This window comes from Cotesia glomerata, linkage group LG4 (assembly GCF_020080835.1).
Source record: "Cotesia glomerata isolate CgM1 linkage group LG4, MPM_Cglom_v2.3, whole genome shotgun sequence".
Lineage (NCBI taxonomy): Eukaryota > Metazoa > Arthropoda > Insecta > Hymenoptera > Braconidae > Cotesia > Cotesia glomerata.
Window position 1 is genome coordinate 26,485,455 of NC_058161.1, and position 17,812 is coordinate 26,503,266.

Here is a 17,812-nt window from a genome sequence, read left to right on the forward strand (position 1 = left end):
AAATACATGGCAAAAATTTGACCAAAAATGTATTTTTTTGTTCAAAGTCTGTCAAAAATTCGAATTTTAATTTTTTTTTCTCCTTCATTCAATAACAAGATTTATCCATGTACTAACGAAATATGTTTGGTTCTTTGATTTTAGATGAACCAATAATGAGTTATGCTGTCCACGGCAAAAGCATTATTTTTTTTGAGACGTCGAGGGAGATGAGGTACCAACGGCTAAGTTTTCGGAATTTTTAAATAAAAATTTCACGAAATACTGTTTTCATATAACCTGCATTGAAAATGCGAATTTCAATGCCTGTTAAGCCAACCGAAACTAGACAATTTCAGACTAATGCGACTGTGCCGGGCAGGAATCAACCATTTCTTCCCGGCGGACAGAAAATGACGATTTTCTGCCCGCGAGATGAAGTTGCAGCTTTATTTTCAATCCTATCAATTGTTTGTTTATTTTATACCTTTATAATTGTCATTCTAACCGTTAACTGTACTGACATATTATAATTCTGTTATTAAGCATAAATAGGAATGACAAAAGAAAAAAACTATTCAATTTACGAATAATGTTTGATAAAAAATAAACTATTACTTTCTATATTATTATAAGTTTTATAGTAAAATGGTATTTTCGCTATTCGTCTGAAACTATCTAGTTCTAGTTGGCTCCCAGACATTGAAACTAGCATTTTTAATGCAACTTATATGAAAAATATAATGTGTGACGCGGGATGAAACACGATTTCAGACCGAGTGATGCCAGCCCTCGCTTCGCTCGGGCAGGCAACTTCACTCTGGTCTGAAATCGTTTTGTTTGATCCCTAGTTACACAATATACTATTAAATATGTATCTTTGATATGCTGAATTGGTTAAATAAAATATATGGTTGAATATACTAAAAAAAAAAAAAAAATAGTAAAAATACCCTTTTTTGAACTTCTGAAACCCACCTAACCCCTTAATTACCAGTATCTCAGCAACCAATCATTTTATAAAAAATTTGAGAGCAGTTTCAGAAACTGGAATAATTTATATGCAAGAGTTTATCGTGATCTCTAAAAAAAATTTTTTTCAATTCTATGCTATGTTAATTCGAAAAATTTTGAAAAACATGACTTTTATTTATTTTTTTTTCGTTAATCAATTGTATTTTTGTTAATTTTGATAAAACAGAAAATATTCTCAAAGACTTTCATATCTCAATGTATCTCTACCCGAGAAAAAATGTTTCTATATAATTATATATAATTGTATATAATCATATATGATTATATATGATTTTATATGGAATCACATATATAATTATATACAATTATATATGATCATGCATAATTATATATAATCATACATGATTATATATGGAATTGTATGAGGTTATATATAATCATATATAATTATATGTGACTATATATGGAGCAATATACAACCATGCAGGATTATATACAGGGTGTCCCAAAAGTCACGGACGCCATTGTAGCATCTGATGAAAAAAATAATTCTAAGACGAAAAGTCCTTAGCCATTTTTCAATTAACCGCATAGATAATTATCTATTATTAATTAAAAATAACGTCTCTTTATTTGTTAGAGAGAGAGCGCCAGTGTCCAGTAAAGTATGTGCCAAACAAAGACACAACTAACTGTATGACTAACTAGCTTCTATAGCTTCATATAGCTAACGTAGTCACACATATTTACTTACACATTCACACGTGCAAGCGTCTTCGTTGAAACGCACTTGACTTGACACTAGCGCTCTCTCTCTAACGCATAAAAGGACGTTATTTTAATTAATAATTAATTATCTATGCGTCTGATTAAAAAATGGCTAAGGACTTTTCATCTCAGAATTATTTTGTTTATCAGATGCTACAATGGCGTCCGTTACTTCTGGGACACCCTGTATAGTTCCATATACAATTATTATATATAAGTATATAGAATTATATATAATCATACATGATTATATATGGAATTGTATATGAGGTTATATATAATCATATATAATTATATATGACTATATATGGAGCAATACACAGCCATGCAAGATTGTATATAGTCCCATATATAATTATATATAAGTATATATGTTTATATATAATTAACAGACATAAAAATTTTTTCTTTGAAAAAAAATTTTTTTTTGGTAATCACAAAAAGTGTAAAATGATGTTTATAATTACGTTTGAATAATTCTGAAATACAAAATTTGTCACATTTCCTATGAGATGTTTTGGTCTGCTCTGCTACTACCTAATAGTAAAATTATTATTTAAATAAGTGTTATATTATAATGAAATTCGGTAAAATAAATAAATTATGAATAATGACTATCCAAATATATATTAAAATCAATTTTTATATTCCATTTATGATAAACTCATATGATACATTATGTAGATCATAGAATCATTATCATCTAAGGCAGCAGCACAGCAGACAGACACTTCAAGACGCACGGAGATCACCAAAGTTAAGCAGCATTGAGCAGGGTTAATAGTTGGATGGGTGACCGCTGGTGTTATAGCTATAAAATTATATAGATATTTTTTTTTTGCATTTTAATTGGTTACACAGAATTGCGTAGGACCATATTAAATATTCTATCCATAAAATTAACCCAATAATTAATTAGATGTAATAAATATATAATTAAATATTGTTATATATAATTATATATAATTAGATATGATTATATTTGGCCATTTTTCATATATAATCATATATAACCAATTTATATATAAATATTTTTTATCGGGTAATAGCCCTATAAGTTCATAAATTCATTCATTGAAAAGAATTAAAGAGAAGCCCGATTTGTTCCTTAAATTGAATATTTTTTTGAGCTTTTAATAAAAGCAGAAAAAACTATTTTTTTCTTGTTTTGCTATAATTTTATTAATGAATTAGAGACATGGCCAGAAAAAAAAATTAAGAAAAATAAATTATTTTTGAAAAAAAAAGTTGTAGGTTAAAAATTTTCATTACTTTTTGCTTATTGGTCCGATATTGTTATTACATTTAATCAAGCCTAAATATTATATCTGATCGTGCCTAAAATTTTTTCTGTGGGAAAATGACTCGCGTATTTTTTAGATTCATATTTTTCTACATATTTTAGGAATATATTTTAGCCGTAAGAAAATATAATTTTAAACATTTAATGATAACTCATAGGTAATTCTGCAGTGATGTTTTTTATTATTGAACAAAAAAATGACAACAAAAGATAAGATTTCAATACAAGCATACTATAGTATTCAATTTTAAGTCAATGATAAAAGTCATCGAACTAATATCCTTAGCAATAATGAATGGTTTGTATAATTTAATAACTTTAATTGATTGATTTATTGAATTTAATTCAAAAAGATTATCTAAGCTCCTCATAAATTTTATAAATTATAATTAAGACAGAAGATCATTTCCTAGGGAACTAATACAGATGTATAGTTTCGAATTTCCCGCTCATAATATAACGTTCATATATAGACTTGAAATTCGGATTGGATCAACTTTATTCAAAAAACGTTTTTGAAGAAAGCCAAACTGATTTAAATTTAAAATACAGCTTACGAATTATAAATTAAAAATTATTAGTCTAAACTATAAAGTTTTTTTTTTTTTGTATTAAACAACCAACAAATAACGGTAATTAATATTATTAGCTCATCGATATTAAAAATGAATGTTACTACTAATAATAATTATTATCATTACATTCTAAAAATAACAAAAGCTTACAGTTGAATGTAATTTTTTATCACCATTTAATAAATTAATGTTTATTCTTATCATTACAATGACGGGACAACTGCGCGATATGTGAGTACATGCATGACGAATAAGAGTATGCGATATTATTGATTAAAAAGTGATAGAGTTCTAACCTATTCTGATGAAATAGTAGAGTTAAACTAAATTAAAAGTTTCAATGATTCAGGATAGAAAAATTGTAGAACAATGATACTTAATAAAAACAATTTTTATATAAAATTATATTACTTGAGTGTGATTATTGATTAACAATTAAGTTTTATTTGCAATTGAAATCTAAGTAACCAAGTTACGTTCTTATCAATTTCTTCAAATCATTGCGTTGTAACGCGCGTGGATTTATCTATAAATTAACTGTGCAACAAACTTTAATCATCAGTCGCAACAATATCGTGCGAATGGAAAATCGCGGGCTCTCTTAATCATCATCATCATCATCATTAAACGTTCCGAAGTCATACGTTTTTTGTTGTTTGAAAATCAAGGTAAGTAATTTACTTTGCAATCTATTTGAAAATCAGAGGAGTGAATAAAAAAAAAAAAACTTTCTTTAAATTAAATCGTTAAGAAACTAACAAAATTAAAAAATCAAATGAAATCAGGTTCACTTTTTTTGTATTCAATTTAAGGAGTCATTCTGGTTCTAATGGTGTTCGAAAAAAATCCAATATTCATGATTTTTTTTACACAGAAACTATTATAGATATTTATATAAAATTTATTCAGCGTAACAAATACACTCTTGAATAACACAATAAATATCTAAATTTATTTTTTTTTTAATTTTTTATATGAACAAACGACGGGTGAACGGAGGTTCACCTCCTCCAAAACATTGGTATGTTGCTGACGTACATGATAACTTGATAACGGTTCATTTATAACACAAAAACCAAAATTATTTACTATCAATATATATAAGTAGTTATTGCATCAGCTACGGAGATTAATATTTATTGATAAATAACAAAATGGCGGACATTGAAAAAAAAAAAAAAACTTAAAAATGAGGCTTTTTTTTACAGTTTTCAGTCCTGAAAAATAGTAAAAATCAAAATTTTGATTTGGTTGTACCTGAAGCAATAGCTACTAATATATGTAGAATATATAGTTAAAATTTAATTAAGATTGTATCAGTGGTTCCGAAAATGTCATGTACGTCAACTAAAAAAACATAGTTTTAAGATAAACGCATTTAAAGTTTTTTAATTTTCCGCTTTATAATTTCATAATTTATAAATAAAGGAAGTTATAGATTTAGGTCCGATTTCTGGTTGGACATCCACCCGTATATGTGTGTATGTATTGTCAAATTTTCTAAAATAATAAAAATTTTTTTTTTAATTAAATAAATAAAATATTAAAAAAAAGTCGGCCCTGCCCGGGATGGGCGAGAATAGTTGTCAAATTGATTGAAGTTTTTTTTGAGAAAAAAAAATAAAAAAAAAACGTGGCCAAATTTGAAAAAATAACGATTTTGTTAAAAAAAACCGATTATTTTATAGAATTGATCATATTTAATTTTATTTGTGTATTTTTTCGAAAAGTTCATTCAAAAATAAAAATTTTTTTTAAAAAAAAGGTATCCAAAGGTCAATGTCTAAAAAAGTTATGGCTCTTTGAAAATAAAAAAGCCACTTTTTGGGAAATTCAAAACTTTTTTTAGATTGGACAAAAAAATTTGAAAAAATTCTCAAAAATGTTTTTCAAAGGGTAAAAAAGAATGATCAAGTTTCAGCTAAATCTAAAGGGGTCGAGTTCAAAAGTGGTCGATTTGGCATGGAATACCCCATATGTAAATAAAATTTTGTCATACAATATCTTGGGAACGAATCAACCGATCAAGATGAACGATGTTTGAGAGTGTTGATTGAGACTTCGAGCTGATATGATTTTGGAGCCAATCAGTCGAGCCGTTTCAAAGAAAAATTAAAACCAAAAAAAAAAAAAATTTCGAAATAACTCTCAAAATATTTGACTAATTAACTTCAGTATTCACAGACGCTTTTTTTAACTTACAAAATTGCGTTGAATGCCGTCAAGGAAGTTAAAATCAAATGACGCGTTAGAAAGTTATAGCTATTTAAAAATTTCATAATTATCGTTTTTTTTTTTTTATATAACTTTTGAATTTTTGAGCTCGGAGAGCTACTTTTTTATCAGTATATAAACTAACTTCTTCAGAAGGGTGACAAAAAAACCTGAATAATAAGAATCGTGTAAAGTTAAACTATTTTTGCTTTGAATATTTTTTCCTCCTTATTCTATAATCTTTCTGAAATTCTAAAAATTTTTTCAATGATTTCAGATGCTGATTGGTGGTGCAGTCAGTTACGTAGCTGGTAAACAAGCAGCAAGAACAGTTTATTGGCGTACACTGAACAATGGACGTTTGTTGAAAACAGCTAAAACATGTATGTTCCAAGGACCGCCAAAACCGGCACCATCATCTACCTCAGCACTAGTTTCACCATCTGTTCATTCGACTATTGATGTTCTACCTAATTCAATCTTCAAATTGTAGATATTGTTTTTGAATTATGTAAATAGAAAATGCAATTTTTTTATCGTACACATGGTTATCTTTTGTAATTAATAAATGTTAAGGGAAAATTTGTAAATAAAGCAGATAAAATTTGAATATCAAAGAATTGAATTTTTAACTTCCCGCTAAAAAAATCAATGATTTTCGAAAAATTGGAGTTATTGGTTTTACCTCGTTTTGCAAAAATCGAGGTTTCAACAGATGTCGACGTTTTGAAGCCCCAAGAAGCTTTTCTGACTATTTTTACGATGATGTCCGCACGTCTGTATGTGTGTGTGTGTGTGTGTGTGTGTGTGTGTGTGTGTGTGTGTGTGTGTGTGTGTGTGTGTGTGTGTGTGTGTCTGTAAACCTCTTATAACTTCTGAACGGCTGGACCGATTTCATCGCAGTTGGTGTCATTCGAAAGGTCTTCGCCAAACTTAGATTTCCTGTAAGTTGGAACCGATTCGGACCAGTAGATTTCGAGAAATTGCAAAAAAAGTGAAAAAAAAGTTGTTATTTTTTTTCATTTTTTCAAAATATCTCCGAATTGGCTGAACCGATCGACCTCAAAAACTAATCAGCTCTCGAAGAGCTCAAAAACTTCATAGGTGCAATTTTAAGCGCCTAGGTATGGAATTAGCGGGAAGTTGCAGGGATGGCCTTCAGAGTCAACCGTTTTCCTAATTTTTTTTTATTGGTCTAGTCATAAGTTGTTAGAAATCGGCGGCCATTTTACGCCATCATCAAATTTTCCGCTATTTTCAAGCTCGAAATATATTTATCGGTAATGCAGATTTCTGGAGTTTGTTGAGCGCTATAATGTAACATTCATGAACATTTATTGGTCTTTTAAAACTTTCATGTACCGTATGTATTTTTTCTATACTTCAGAACTTTGGTAAAGATAGAAAAATATATTATTTTTTATTTTAACAAGAGACTGATAGGTGTGAATTAATAGTATTCGATGCAGTTTTTCAAGTACAAGATAAGATTACATCTTCGCGAATTAGATCTAATCGAACAGATATTAAAAAATCCAGAAGTTATTTCGAATTTAATTTATTTTGACGAAATTCAACTGATTTTTAGGGTTGTAACTTGTTGGATGGAAATTTTAAATGATTCAATTTAATAGTTCATAAATGAAAGAAAAAAAAATATTTAATTATAAAATATGAACAAGAAATATAAACTCTCATATTTCCGACTATAAATTTGTTTGGGATTTCCCAGGGTATAAATCTGGACCTTATTAGGTTTTGTTGTTCTCCCAATAAGAATCTAAGTAGGACCTAAAAGCGATAACTGAACGTAAAATAAAAATAAAATTCCTAAGTTTTTCCAATTGGGATCCGCGTGGGACCTAAGAAGGTTTTCCCTTTGTACTGTTAATTTATTTATTTATTTATTACTTGTACATAGACCCAACAGCGATAGCCATTGACAGGGTCATTTAATATACATACCCGGGAAAAAATGATCAGACCTGACTATGCCTGTTCATGTATGATCAGTCCTGAAATTAGACATGATCATGCCTGTTCATGCCTGAAGCGTCAAATACGCTCAGGCCTGTTCATATCTGTTCATGCCTGGTCATTCCTGTCCATGTCTGAAATAAAGGGTTTATGCCTAGGCATGGATAGGTATGAACATGCATGTACAGGCCTGAGCATATTTAATGCTTCAAACATGAACAGGCATGAACAGGCCTGATCAGACATGAACAGATATGAGCGTATTTAATCCTTCAGACATGAACAGGCCTGATCAGACATGAATAGGCATGGACAGGCCTGATCTGACATAAACAGGCATGAGCGTATCTAACCCTTCAGACATGGACAGGTATGATCAGGCCTGAGCGTATTTAACGCTTCAGACATGAACAGGAATGAACAGACATGGACAGACATGAACAGGCATGGGCAGGTATGATCAGGCCTGAGCGTATTTAACGCTTTAGACATGAACAGACATGGACAGGCATGACCATGTCTAATTTCAGGCCTGATCATACATGAACAGGCATGAGCAGGTCTGATCATTTTTTTCCGGGATAGATCTGATCAGACTTGCATATTCAGAGATGTGATAAAAATTTTTTTTGTGACGAAAAAAATTTTTTTGGTCATCACAAAATGTGCAAAACTATTTTTATCATTACGTTTAAATAATTTTGAAATAAAAAAATTTATTACATTTCCTAAGGGAAGTTTTGGTCTGCTCTGCTCCTGCCTAATATAAAATCATTACTTATTTTATTATTTAAGTAAATGTGATGTTATAATGAGATTCGGTTAAATAAATAAATTAGGACGATCCAAATATAATATAAAATCAATTTTTATATTATATCTATGATAAACTTATTTGATACGTTATGTACTTCATAAAATTTTTGACACATATAAGATAGCAGCACAGCAGGTGGGAACTTCAAGGCGCACGGATATCACCAAAGTTAAGCAGCATTGAGCGTGGTTAGTAGTTGGATGTATTTACTATCAACATTTGAACATATTACTACTGACGCATAGATAGCAGAATGGATGCTAGAGCATTCGTTGTCAAGGGTTAATGCAACATCGATGGGTTTTCGTAATTGAAATGAAAGTAGAACCCAATTGGAATCACTCAACCTGAAAACAGATACATAAAGTAATAGTAGTTTTTTTTTTTACCTGACATCTATTGAAAAACTTTATTGTGAAAAACTTTGAATATTTTTTAAAGTCAGCTAATCGTTCATTTACATGCAAATTTTTGAGCTTACATTAACCGCTTTTCAAAACTGTTTCCAGATTTTTAGCTGCTCGAATTTTAATCAAACGTAGACTTTTTTTAACTTTAAAAAGTGCGTAAAATTCCGCAAAATTCATAAAAACTTGTCCAAAAGACATCATAGTTCAAAAATAAAAAATAACCGTTTTCCTCAAATAACTGCCATATTTCTGAGTTGAAAGAGCTCAATATTACTAAAAAGAGTATTTTGCACTTGAAAATAGCCGGAAGTTTTACGAACGACTCGCAATATCAACAGTGCGTCTTCCGTCATTTTTTTCTTAATTATATTTTACTTTAAATCATTCGAAGTGACTTATTAGTGAATTATAAAGAAATGGAGATAACAAAAAAATTTCTATGGAATTAAAAAAAAATCCTTTAACAAAATCACTAATAGATGTAAATATTTCAAGAAATTAATAATTTAGAAATTTCGAAGATTTTTTTTTTTTCAATGACCTTCTTCTCTTTTTTTTTTTTCTAGAAATGAAAATGCATAGAAAAATTCAAAAAGTTACATTAAAAAAATTTCAAAATAAAATAAAAATTTTAAGTCACTTTAAATGAACAATAGCAATCACGCGTACAAAACATCAATATAATAGGAAATCGGTTTATGATAATTATTATTGCGGAAACACTTGTCATGAGTTGTAATTTCCACCTGTCTATTATATCGACAATAGCTTTTGTGAATTGTAGATGTCAGTAGTAAGTTATTTCGGTAGTATACTTTATCTCTTGATGTATGAAATTCAAATTAGTATAACACTCGTTCGATAGGTTGGGGTGAAGTTACGATTCGGCGCAAACGCTTATCTATCGATTTCTTCCTTCCGACTAAAGAAAACCGTGGCATATTTGGTCATCGATTTGACACAAAGCTTAAAGAGATTTTGTGTAGTGACGAGGTCATTTAAGTCTTCCACGGCCTTTGAGAAAAAAATCGCTGTAAAAGTTTTGAAACTTACAAAACATTAAATTTAAAAATAAATCCCTATCCGTATACGGAATAAGAATTTCGACGTAAATATTCTGAATTAAAAAAAAGAACAAAACAAAATGCAAAATTTTGGCCACGAAGACTATAATTACGGTGGCGGTGGTGGTGATGGTGGTCGAGGTTTTAATGACGGAATGGGAACTAATGAAGGAAGATCATTACCACAAGTACCAGGTGCAAGACCAATGGTTGATCCAGAAGCACTTGGTGAAGTGGATCCGTCGGTTTATGGTGCCCCTAAAGAAGCAACACACAAAATACGTGGAAAAAATGATTTTTTAGAATATCTATTTGGTACTGTTGACCAAGAACTCTTAACTGTGAAAACATTTTACTTTTTCTTTTACTCGGCATTTGGATCATTATTTCCACTCATGGGTGTTTACTTTAAGCAAATGGGTATGAATGCAGGACAGTGTGGTCTATTGATTGGATTGAGACCATTTATCGAATTTTTAAGCGCACCATTTTGGGGTTCACTCGCTGATCGGTAAGTTTTATATTTAAACACTTTTATCGATTAATAACTGTATACATCCAGTCTTTTAAGAATATTATAGTTTGTCTTTGAAATACTTTTGTTGAAAAACAAGTATCCTATTTCTTTTTGTTCATTGTTTAAAAATCTATGTTGGCTATTTCTTCTTCGCATGTGAGTGTTAGAAATTAGTTATAATGATGTAGAAGTAGTGGAACATGTTCTTTGGGTCCGACCAGAGAACCATTTAAATTTTACAGGTGGCAGAAAGGCAAAATTATTTTGTTGGCGTCATTGGCATGCTGGATTATATTCACGCTACCTCTGGGTTTCGCACAACCGCCAGCTACGTCATGTATTGTTGAAAAAAATGGTACATGGAAATTGGAAGTACCTGAAGTACCTAGCCGCAGCAAAAGATCCGTTGATAATAAGGATTATCACCAGGAAAATAATCATGACAATGAGGAAGAAAACCTTGAAGTTGCTGCTAATGTAGTTTTTGAAAGGTTGAGACGAAGTGCTGATGATGATAAAGTTATCAAGAAATTACATACCCGAAGTAATAGAATGAGAAGAGATTCAAACGCTGCGAGTAGTACTACTAGTGGTAGTGGTGACAATACTGATTTGAAGTACAAACAATTTGTCCCGCAAGATGCACCGGAAAACGATCCTATGGCTAAGGAAATCGATTTTCGTGTTATTGCAAAGCAAAATCGTCCTGCTGATGTTCTTGAGTACAAGCGATTTTTGAAAGTAAGTAGTCATTGAGTTGATAGCAGGATGACGCAAAAATACCGCCTAATATATCAGTTTATCATTTTTTGAAAGAATTATTCAAAGATCAGCTCGATAAAAAATTTCTTAGGGGTCGTTCAAAATTTTTTAAAATTTCGAAAATAATCAAAAACTGAATTTTTATTTCATTCATCTTTTTTCTCGTCATTCTGTGATTTTCTAGGTCAAATGTTATGTATATTTTAAAAGGCTTGAGTCGAAATTTTGATTTATAGAGATTGTACAAAATTTAAAAAAAAACTTGAGCAATTCCTGATATTAAAAGAAGAGTATAAAATGAGTAGAAAAAAAAATAATTAAAATATCAATAGTAAAAAAATTAAAGTTTAGATAGCTGATAAAAAATATATTATGTCAAAAGTTTCAAATACATATTATTTAAACAAATTTGAAGACGGCTTTTTTAAGCCACGATAAAGTAACATATTTTTATAGGAGATTTGAAAAAAAAAAAATAGCACGTTTTTTGCGTCACTATAGAAACCATAGAGTAGATACTACGATAAACAAGTGTTATTAATGAAAATTTTTAATTTTTTAAGAATGAACCACTCGACGAATCAAGGCCACCAAAAAAAGCTCACACCAGAACAAAAACTAGGTCAAAACCAGTTCGTCCTAAAGTTATGGTAAAACGGCAAACCGAATTACAAGATGATTTCTTCACTGGGAACCAGGACAAGCCTTACGAGACTGACAATCATGTGAACATAAAAGTCAGAAAATATTCTAAAGCGCCAGTCTACCCGGATGACAGTAGCGAACACGAAAAATTGAATGACGAAGATGAAGACGAAGAAGAACAGCAGCGAGAAAGAGAAATCGAGGAAGAAGAACAAGAAGACGATGATGATGAATTAGATGAGGATTCTGATGAAGAAGAAGTTGACGTTCCACTGATTCGCAGGCGTAGAAGTTTACGTTTTCCTCATTTGCCTTTAGGTCGTAGTCCCTTACCTGTAAACTTTGCTGTCAACTATGATGAAAAAGAAAACAAGGATTGGGTTAAGCCACAATTTAGTTCAATTGTCTACCGACTACCGGTAAGCATCACAATTTTGATCTATTTGATGATCATCATTTTCTCTAATATGATTACTTTTACAGGACATTCAAAAAACCTTCTTTCTTCTGCTGCTTTTGGTTATCGTTGGTGAATTTTTCTCCGCACCCGCAATAACTTTGGCGGATTCTGCCGTAATTACTCTTCTCGGTGAAGATGCTGACCGGTAAGTACTTTCAAATATCAAAGAATGAATCATTCAGTGCTTATGAACTCTTGAACTCAATCATGTAACTAGTCATTAATCATAGATACGGACATCAGCGAATGTTTGGAAGTTTGGGCTGGGGATTAGCCATGTTCTTCGTTGGTATTGCATTGGACCACAGTACATCGTTTCCAGAACACCCTTGTGGTCCCGGGCCAAAAGAAAAAAACTATACAATATGTTTTGCAATATTCAGCGTGTTAATGGGTGCCGCGTTAATAACAGCTACCCAGATAAATTTTAAATATGAGTTTATTGCTACTGAGCCTGTGAGTCTCTTTAGAAATTAGTTTCATTTGTTCAAAAAGTCAAGAGACTATTGGACAATCTAATTAAAATACGTTTCTACTCGTAGGTTATTGATTAATCGAATTTTATTCATTTCAGGAGGTGGACAAAGAACCGGCAGAACCAACTCGTGAAGAGCAGCTGCAAAGTCAACTATCTCAACAATTAAATCTTCCAGGATTACAGGATTCATCAGCACAACCATTACCGAAACCTCAACCACCTGAGGGAAAAGTTAGTATTAACAATTGAAAAAAAAAAAAAAAAAAAAAACCTGTTGATTGCTTACCAGACTCGAGTAATACAATGAAAATTATTTACAGACTAAAATGTTTGCTCAAACAACTCGAGAAATACCAGAATGGGTCACAGTTATAAAACAGTTCAAAGATCTCAAGTGCGCCTCATTTTTATTCGTCGCTTGGTTTATGGGTTTCGGAATTGGATTGATATTCACATTTTTATTCTGGCATCTCCAAGATTACGGTGGCACACCGACACTCTTCGGAGTTGCTTCAGTTATCAATCACATTTCAGAGATTTTCGCTTATTTCTTCAGTTTCAAATTAATCCGCCAAATCGGACACGTTAAGGTTAGCTTCTGAATAAATTGCAAACATAATGGCACGAGATAAAAATGAACTTTCCTTAATTTCCAGGTGCTTTGTCTTGGTCTAGGTGGTAATATCATACGATTTCTGTACATATCCTGGTTGAAAAACCCATGGTGGGTGTTACCGTTTGAATTCATGCAAGGAATAACTCATGCTGCAGTTTGGGCAGCTTGTTGCAGTTATATCGCTCATAACACTCCCCCACAGTTGCGATCTAGCGCCCAAGGTGTTTTGCAAGGACTTCATCATGGTTTAGGACGTGGTTGTGGTGCTGTTATCGGTGGAATGTTTGTTGCCAGCTACGGTAATTTACTTTTATAGAAACGTAATACATTTGTTAACCCTCTCTGGTGACTGAACATTTCTCCTCTCTGTTCTGATCCGTGAGGCAAGAAGAGTACACTATACCATTCAATCGAGTAGTAGACATATGCCGGCATATCCGATGGATTATCCTTACCCCGCCAACAGAAGTATGATTTAGCCTGACTTTCACGAGAGAGGGTTAATGCATTAAGTTGAATGATCGATTGATTTATTGCTTATTGGGTAATAGGAACAACTGCGACATTTCGTGCCTATGGTCTCATTTGTGCTCTTGTACTTGCTGCCTTCATCTTCATTAACTTCTACAGAAAAGATACAGGATTTGTTGCGGACTTACCACAGACTGAAGATCCACACCAGGTTGCTGAAGCAACACATTTGGCACCACATGGTGTACCCAGCAATGCTATACCACGAGCTTTAAGCTCGAGTAGACTTCATGAGCTTGCTCAGGATCCTGGTTATGGTGCAACTTATCAGACTACTGGAGGAAATCTTAATGTGCCGGGTGGCAATGGCGGTAAGTGTTCACAAAGTGATGAATTTACCTACGTTTCAATAATATTGGTTATTCTAGTAACAATTTTTGTCAAACTTTAAGCAAGTTTGGCTCAAGAATTTTGATTAAGTAAGTAACTTTGCATCCAGATTTTGACGATTCTAACGCAAAATATTGAAGACAGATTCTTGCTCAAGAATTGTTGAAGAAATGCTCCGTCAAAATTCTTCGGCAAATCTTAAGCAACAAAGCGGCAAGAAACCTGACGCTCCGTACTACAAAACTTTGAGGTTCTCTCATAAAAGTAGAGATTCTTATTCTATGTAGAGTATAAATCGTACTCGTTGATCGAACTGTGAACAAGATATCAAATAAGAACTACTGAAGTGTTATATATTCGGCATTTTAGTGAGAAAGAAGGGAGACGTGCGCGCTTCTGAACTCTTGCGTTTTTTGCGAAAGAGTAGGTCAAGATTCTTAATCAAGAATATCTCATCAAATTCTTGTTGCAGACTTGATAAAGTACTACTGAAATCTTTGTTTCTAAAATCTTGCTCAAGTCTGATGCTAGTCTGGATACGAAATCTTTATTAACTATTTTGTTCGAGAATTGTCCGGTTCGTTACAAAAAACTTTGCTCAGTACTTTGGTCACGAAATTTGTACAAGATAAATGTTACTGAAGGTAATGATCTGGGCGAAATTTCAGTGTAATTTAAAAATAACTTTTTAAGTTATCACGCTCGTTGATTTGAAAAATATGGTTTTGGGAAAAACGCATTTTATATTTATGATAGTGCTTGGACATAATGTACTGCAAGAAAATTTTTGCAATTTATAACATTAGAAATACACTGAATTAAGTTTTGAAAATTCGCTGACATATTTTTCAAATTTTATACTAACATTATGAGATGAAAAAAAAATTGATTTTTTGAAAATTTTACTTTCATTTCTCTCCCCAATGAATGTTTAAAGTAAAATATTAGTATAAACGTTGTTTAAGCTGTGCACTTTTCAATTTTTCAAGTTTGTTTTTTCCTCTATGAAGAAATATATTTTATTTTTCGATAAAAATTTTTTATTTCTACTAAGTATAACCAAATTGATTTCAAGAAAAATACGTAAAATTCTGTTGTTTCTTCATTTTAGATGCCTAATACTTCAACAGTATCGAATCCTCAAACTATTGATAAGTCTCTCGAGAGTAGATTTTCAATTTTTTTATTGTATACTAATATTAACTTTCTTTTCAGGCTCGAATCCAACGAATCCATTTTTGGGCGGCGGAGGTAATACAGGTGGAAATGTTGGCGGAAATTACAATTACGGTAGGACCTGTAAAGGAGAGGACGAGTTCATTCGTAGGAGCTTCCAGGTATAAATAATAATTAAAACTGGAAGTCAATACTTGTGTTCAAATAAGAAAAAAACTTTTGTTAAAATGAAAGAAAAAAAAAATTAATACTTTGAATTTCATACGAGGTAGACTCTGTCCTCTACTTACCAAAAATTGAATATTTTTAGTTATAAGTCAATATAAAAAGAAGTTACATTTGATACTCGCAACTCTTGAAAAATTTTCGCACTTTGTTATGTAGAAATATGTTTACATTATTTCCAGCCCACAAGAGTAGATCAAACACCATTTAGATAATTTGTCAGTGGTTATTATTTCTAGTATAATTTACAAAAAATTTATTGACAAATAAATCAAAAAACAAAAATTTGTCCCAGTGAGATCAATTAGCACCCCGTTGTCAATGAATACAGTAGCTGTTGGAAAACATTATTAATCGGTCCCATTGTGTTTTTTTAATAGGTTCATAATTATTTGAGGATGAGCTTTATAAAAAATTAATATTTAAAATAATTCTGTTTTTTTACACATATGTACACAAACATATAAAACCAACAGACTATTGAAAATTTCTCCATAAACCTGACAAAAAATGTACTCTCAACGAAAATATATTATATACAAAACCGTAAAAAGAAACAAAGGTCAAAACCTTTCTGATAATACCAAATTTAATACTATAAACTCTCTTTTATGATAAAGATATGCCCGTCATAAAATTTTTCTTATTCTTTTAATTTATAATCTTCAAATATGAATTCATGTTGAGAAAGATATGGATTAATATTTGACATATAACGACATTCAGTTGTACAAGCAAAATAAATAAATAAACAAATTTTATCTCGCAAATATTATCTGAAAAGTTTTCATCATAAATTAATTATCGCTAAAAATCATATGAAGCATTAAAAAGGCACTAATTCAGATCTTTCTAATGATATATCATTAGTATACTAAATCCAATTTAAAAAAACTTATTTTATCATATGCATGCACTGAAGACAAAATTTTTCTTATTCTTTTAATTATGTATAGACTTAATTATATAGATTATTTATTTGTTAAAAATAATCTAATATTAATCAACGTAGAATTGCACGTTTATTTATTTTTTTTTTTTTTTGAATAATGATTATTTTTTATTTGTTGTCTATTATAACACACTAGCAGCATGCTATTCTGGATTTCCCAATTTTTTTTTATTAAAACTTATCAAAATCATTTCATTTTTTAAAAAGTCATTTTTGTGAATAAAGAACAATATTTATGTATTTTTATAATGAACAATATTTTTATTTATTTGTACAGATTTACAGTGAAGTAGTAGGTAATGAGTTGGATGTAATAAAACCACCAGCAATTACATCTCACCACCATGTTCAGCAACCATGTACTAATCCATTTCATCAACACGATTACGAATGGTAACCATCACAATTTATAAAAATGGTTTTAAAAAAATTATCAACAACAAAATAGAATTTATAGTTACATTATATTGTTACTTGAACTATTTTATTAACAAAAAAAAAATTTTATTCCATTACAATTATTACTATTCGAAAAAATTTTAACTGTTCAATTATTAGTTAAATCCAATTCATTTTTTTAATAAAAATAGAGTTTTTATAACTCCATTACTAAAAACAAAGTTACATAAATGAATAAGTGAATAAATAATAGAAGAAATAAATCGATGGAAGGGACTAATTTTTATAGTTTCACACATTTTTTCATTTTTTAATTTAATTAAACAAAGTATCAACTGAGTACATTGTAATAGTCCATATAATAACGAATCTAACGAAGAAATGCCATCCGTATTGTGAAATAATACAAAATAAAGGAAAAAAAAATAAATTTATTATTTATAACACAGTAATAAGTCAACGTTACTGATGAAAGTTTGAATTACTTAATTCACAGAAAAATTGTTCATGATTATGAAATGTAGTTCATTGAATCAATGAAAGTTATACTTAATCTGCGTTAAATTGAATTTTTTTGAACTCGGTTATGTAAAAAAGTATTGATTCACTAATCACTAAGATGGCGCAAAAATACCGAAA

The 17,812-nt window shown here is 30.5% G+C and overlaps 1 protein-coding gene across 3 annotated transcripts; it reads left to right on the top strand.

The window, feature by feature from the left end:
• Positions 1-9,961: 9,961 nt before the first annotated feature.
• Positions 9,962-17,588, top strand: LOC123262413 (major facilitator superfamily domain-containing protein 6). 3 transcript variants are annotated; one of them, XM_044724601.1, is made up of 11 exons: positions 9,962-10,593; positions 10,821-11,340; positions 11,925-12,425; positions 12,490-12,611; positions 12,697-12,922; positions 13,041-13,175; positions 13,265-13,534; positions 13,601-13,859; positions 14,112-14,402; positions 15,637-15,758; positions 17,052-17,588. In XM_044724601.1, exons 1-11 carry the CDS (start codon positions 10,163-10,165, stop codon positions 17,169-17,171), a joined length of 2,997 nt encoding a protein of 998 aa, XP_044580536.1. In that variant the 5' UTR covers positions 9,962-10,162; the 3' UTR covers positions 17,172-17,588. The 3 variants fall into 3 exon arrangements, with proteins under 3 accessions (XP_044580536.1, XP_044580538.1, XP_044580537.1); XM_044724603.1 differs by having other exon boundaries at positions 9,963-10,593; positions 15,637-15,711; positions 17,052-17,184; XM_044724602.1 differs by having other exon boundaries at positions 9,964-10,593; positions 10,842-11,340.
• The last annotated feature ends 224 nt before the right edge of the window (positions 17,589-17,812 follow it).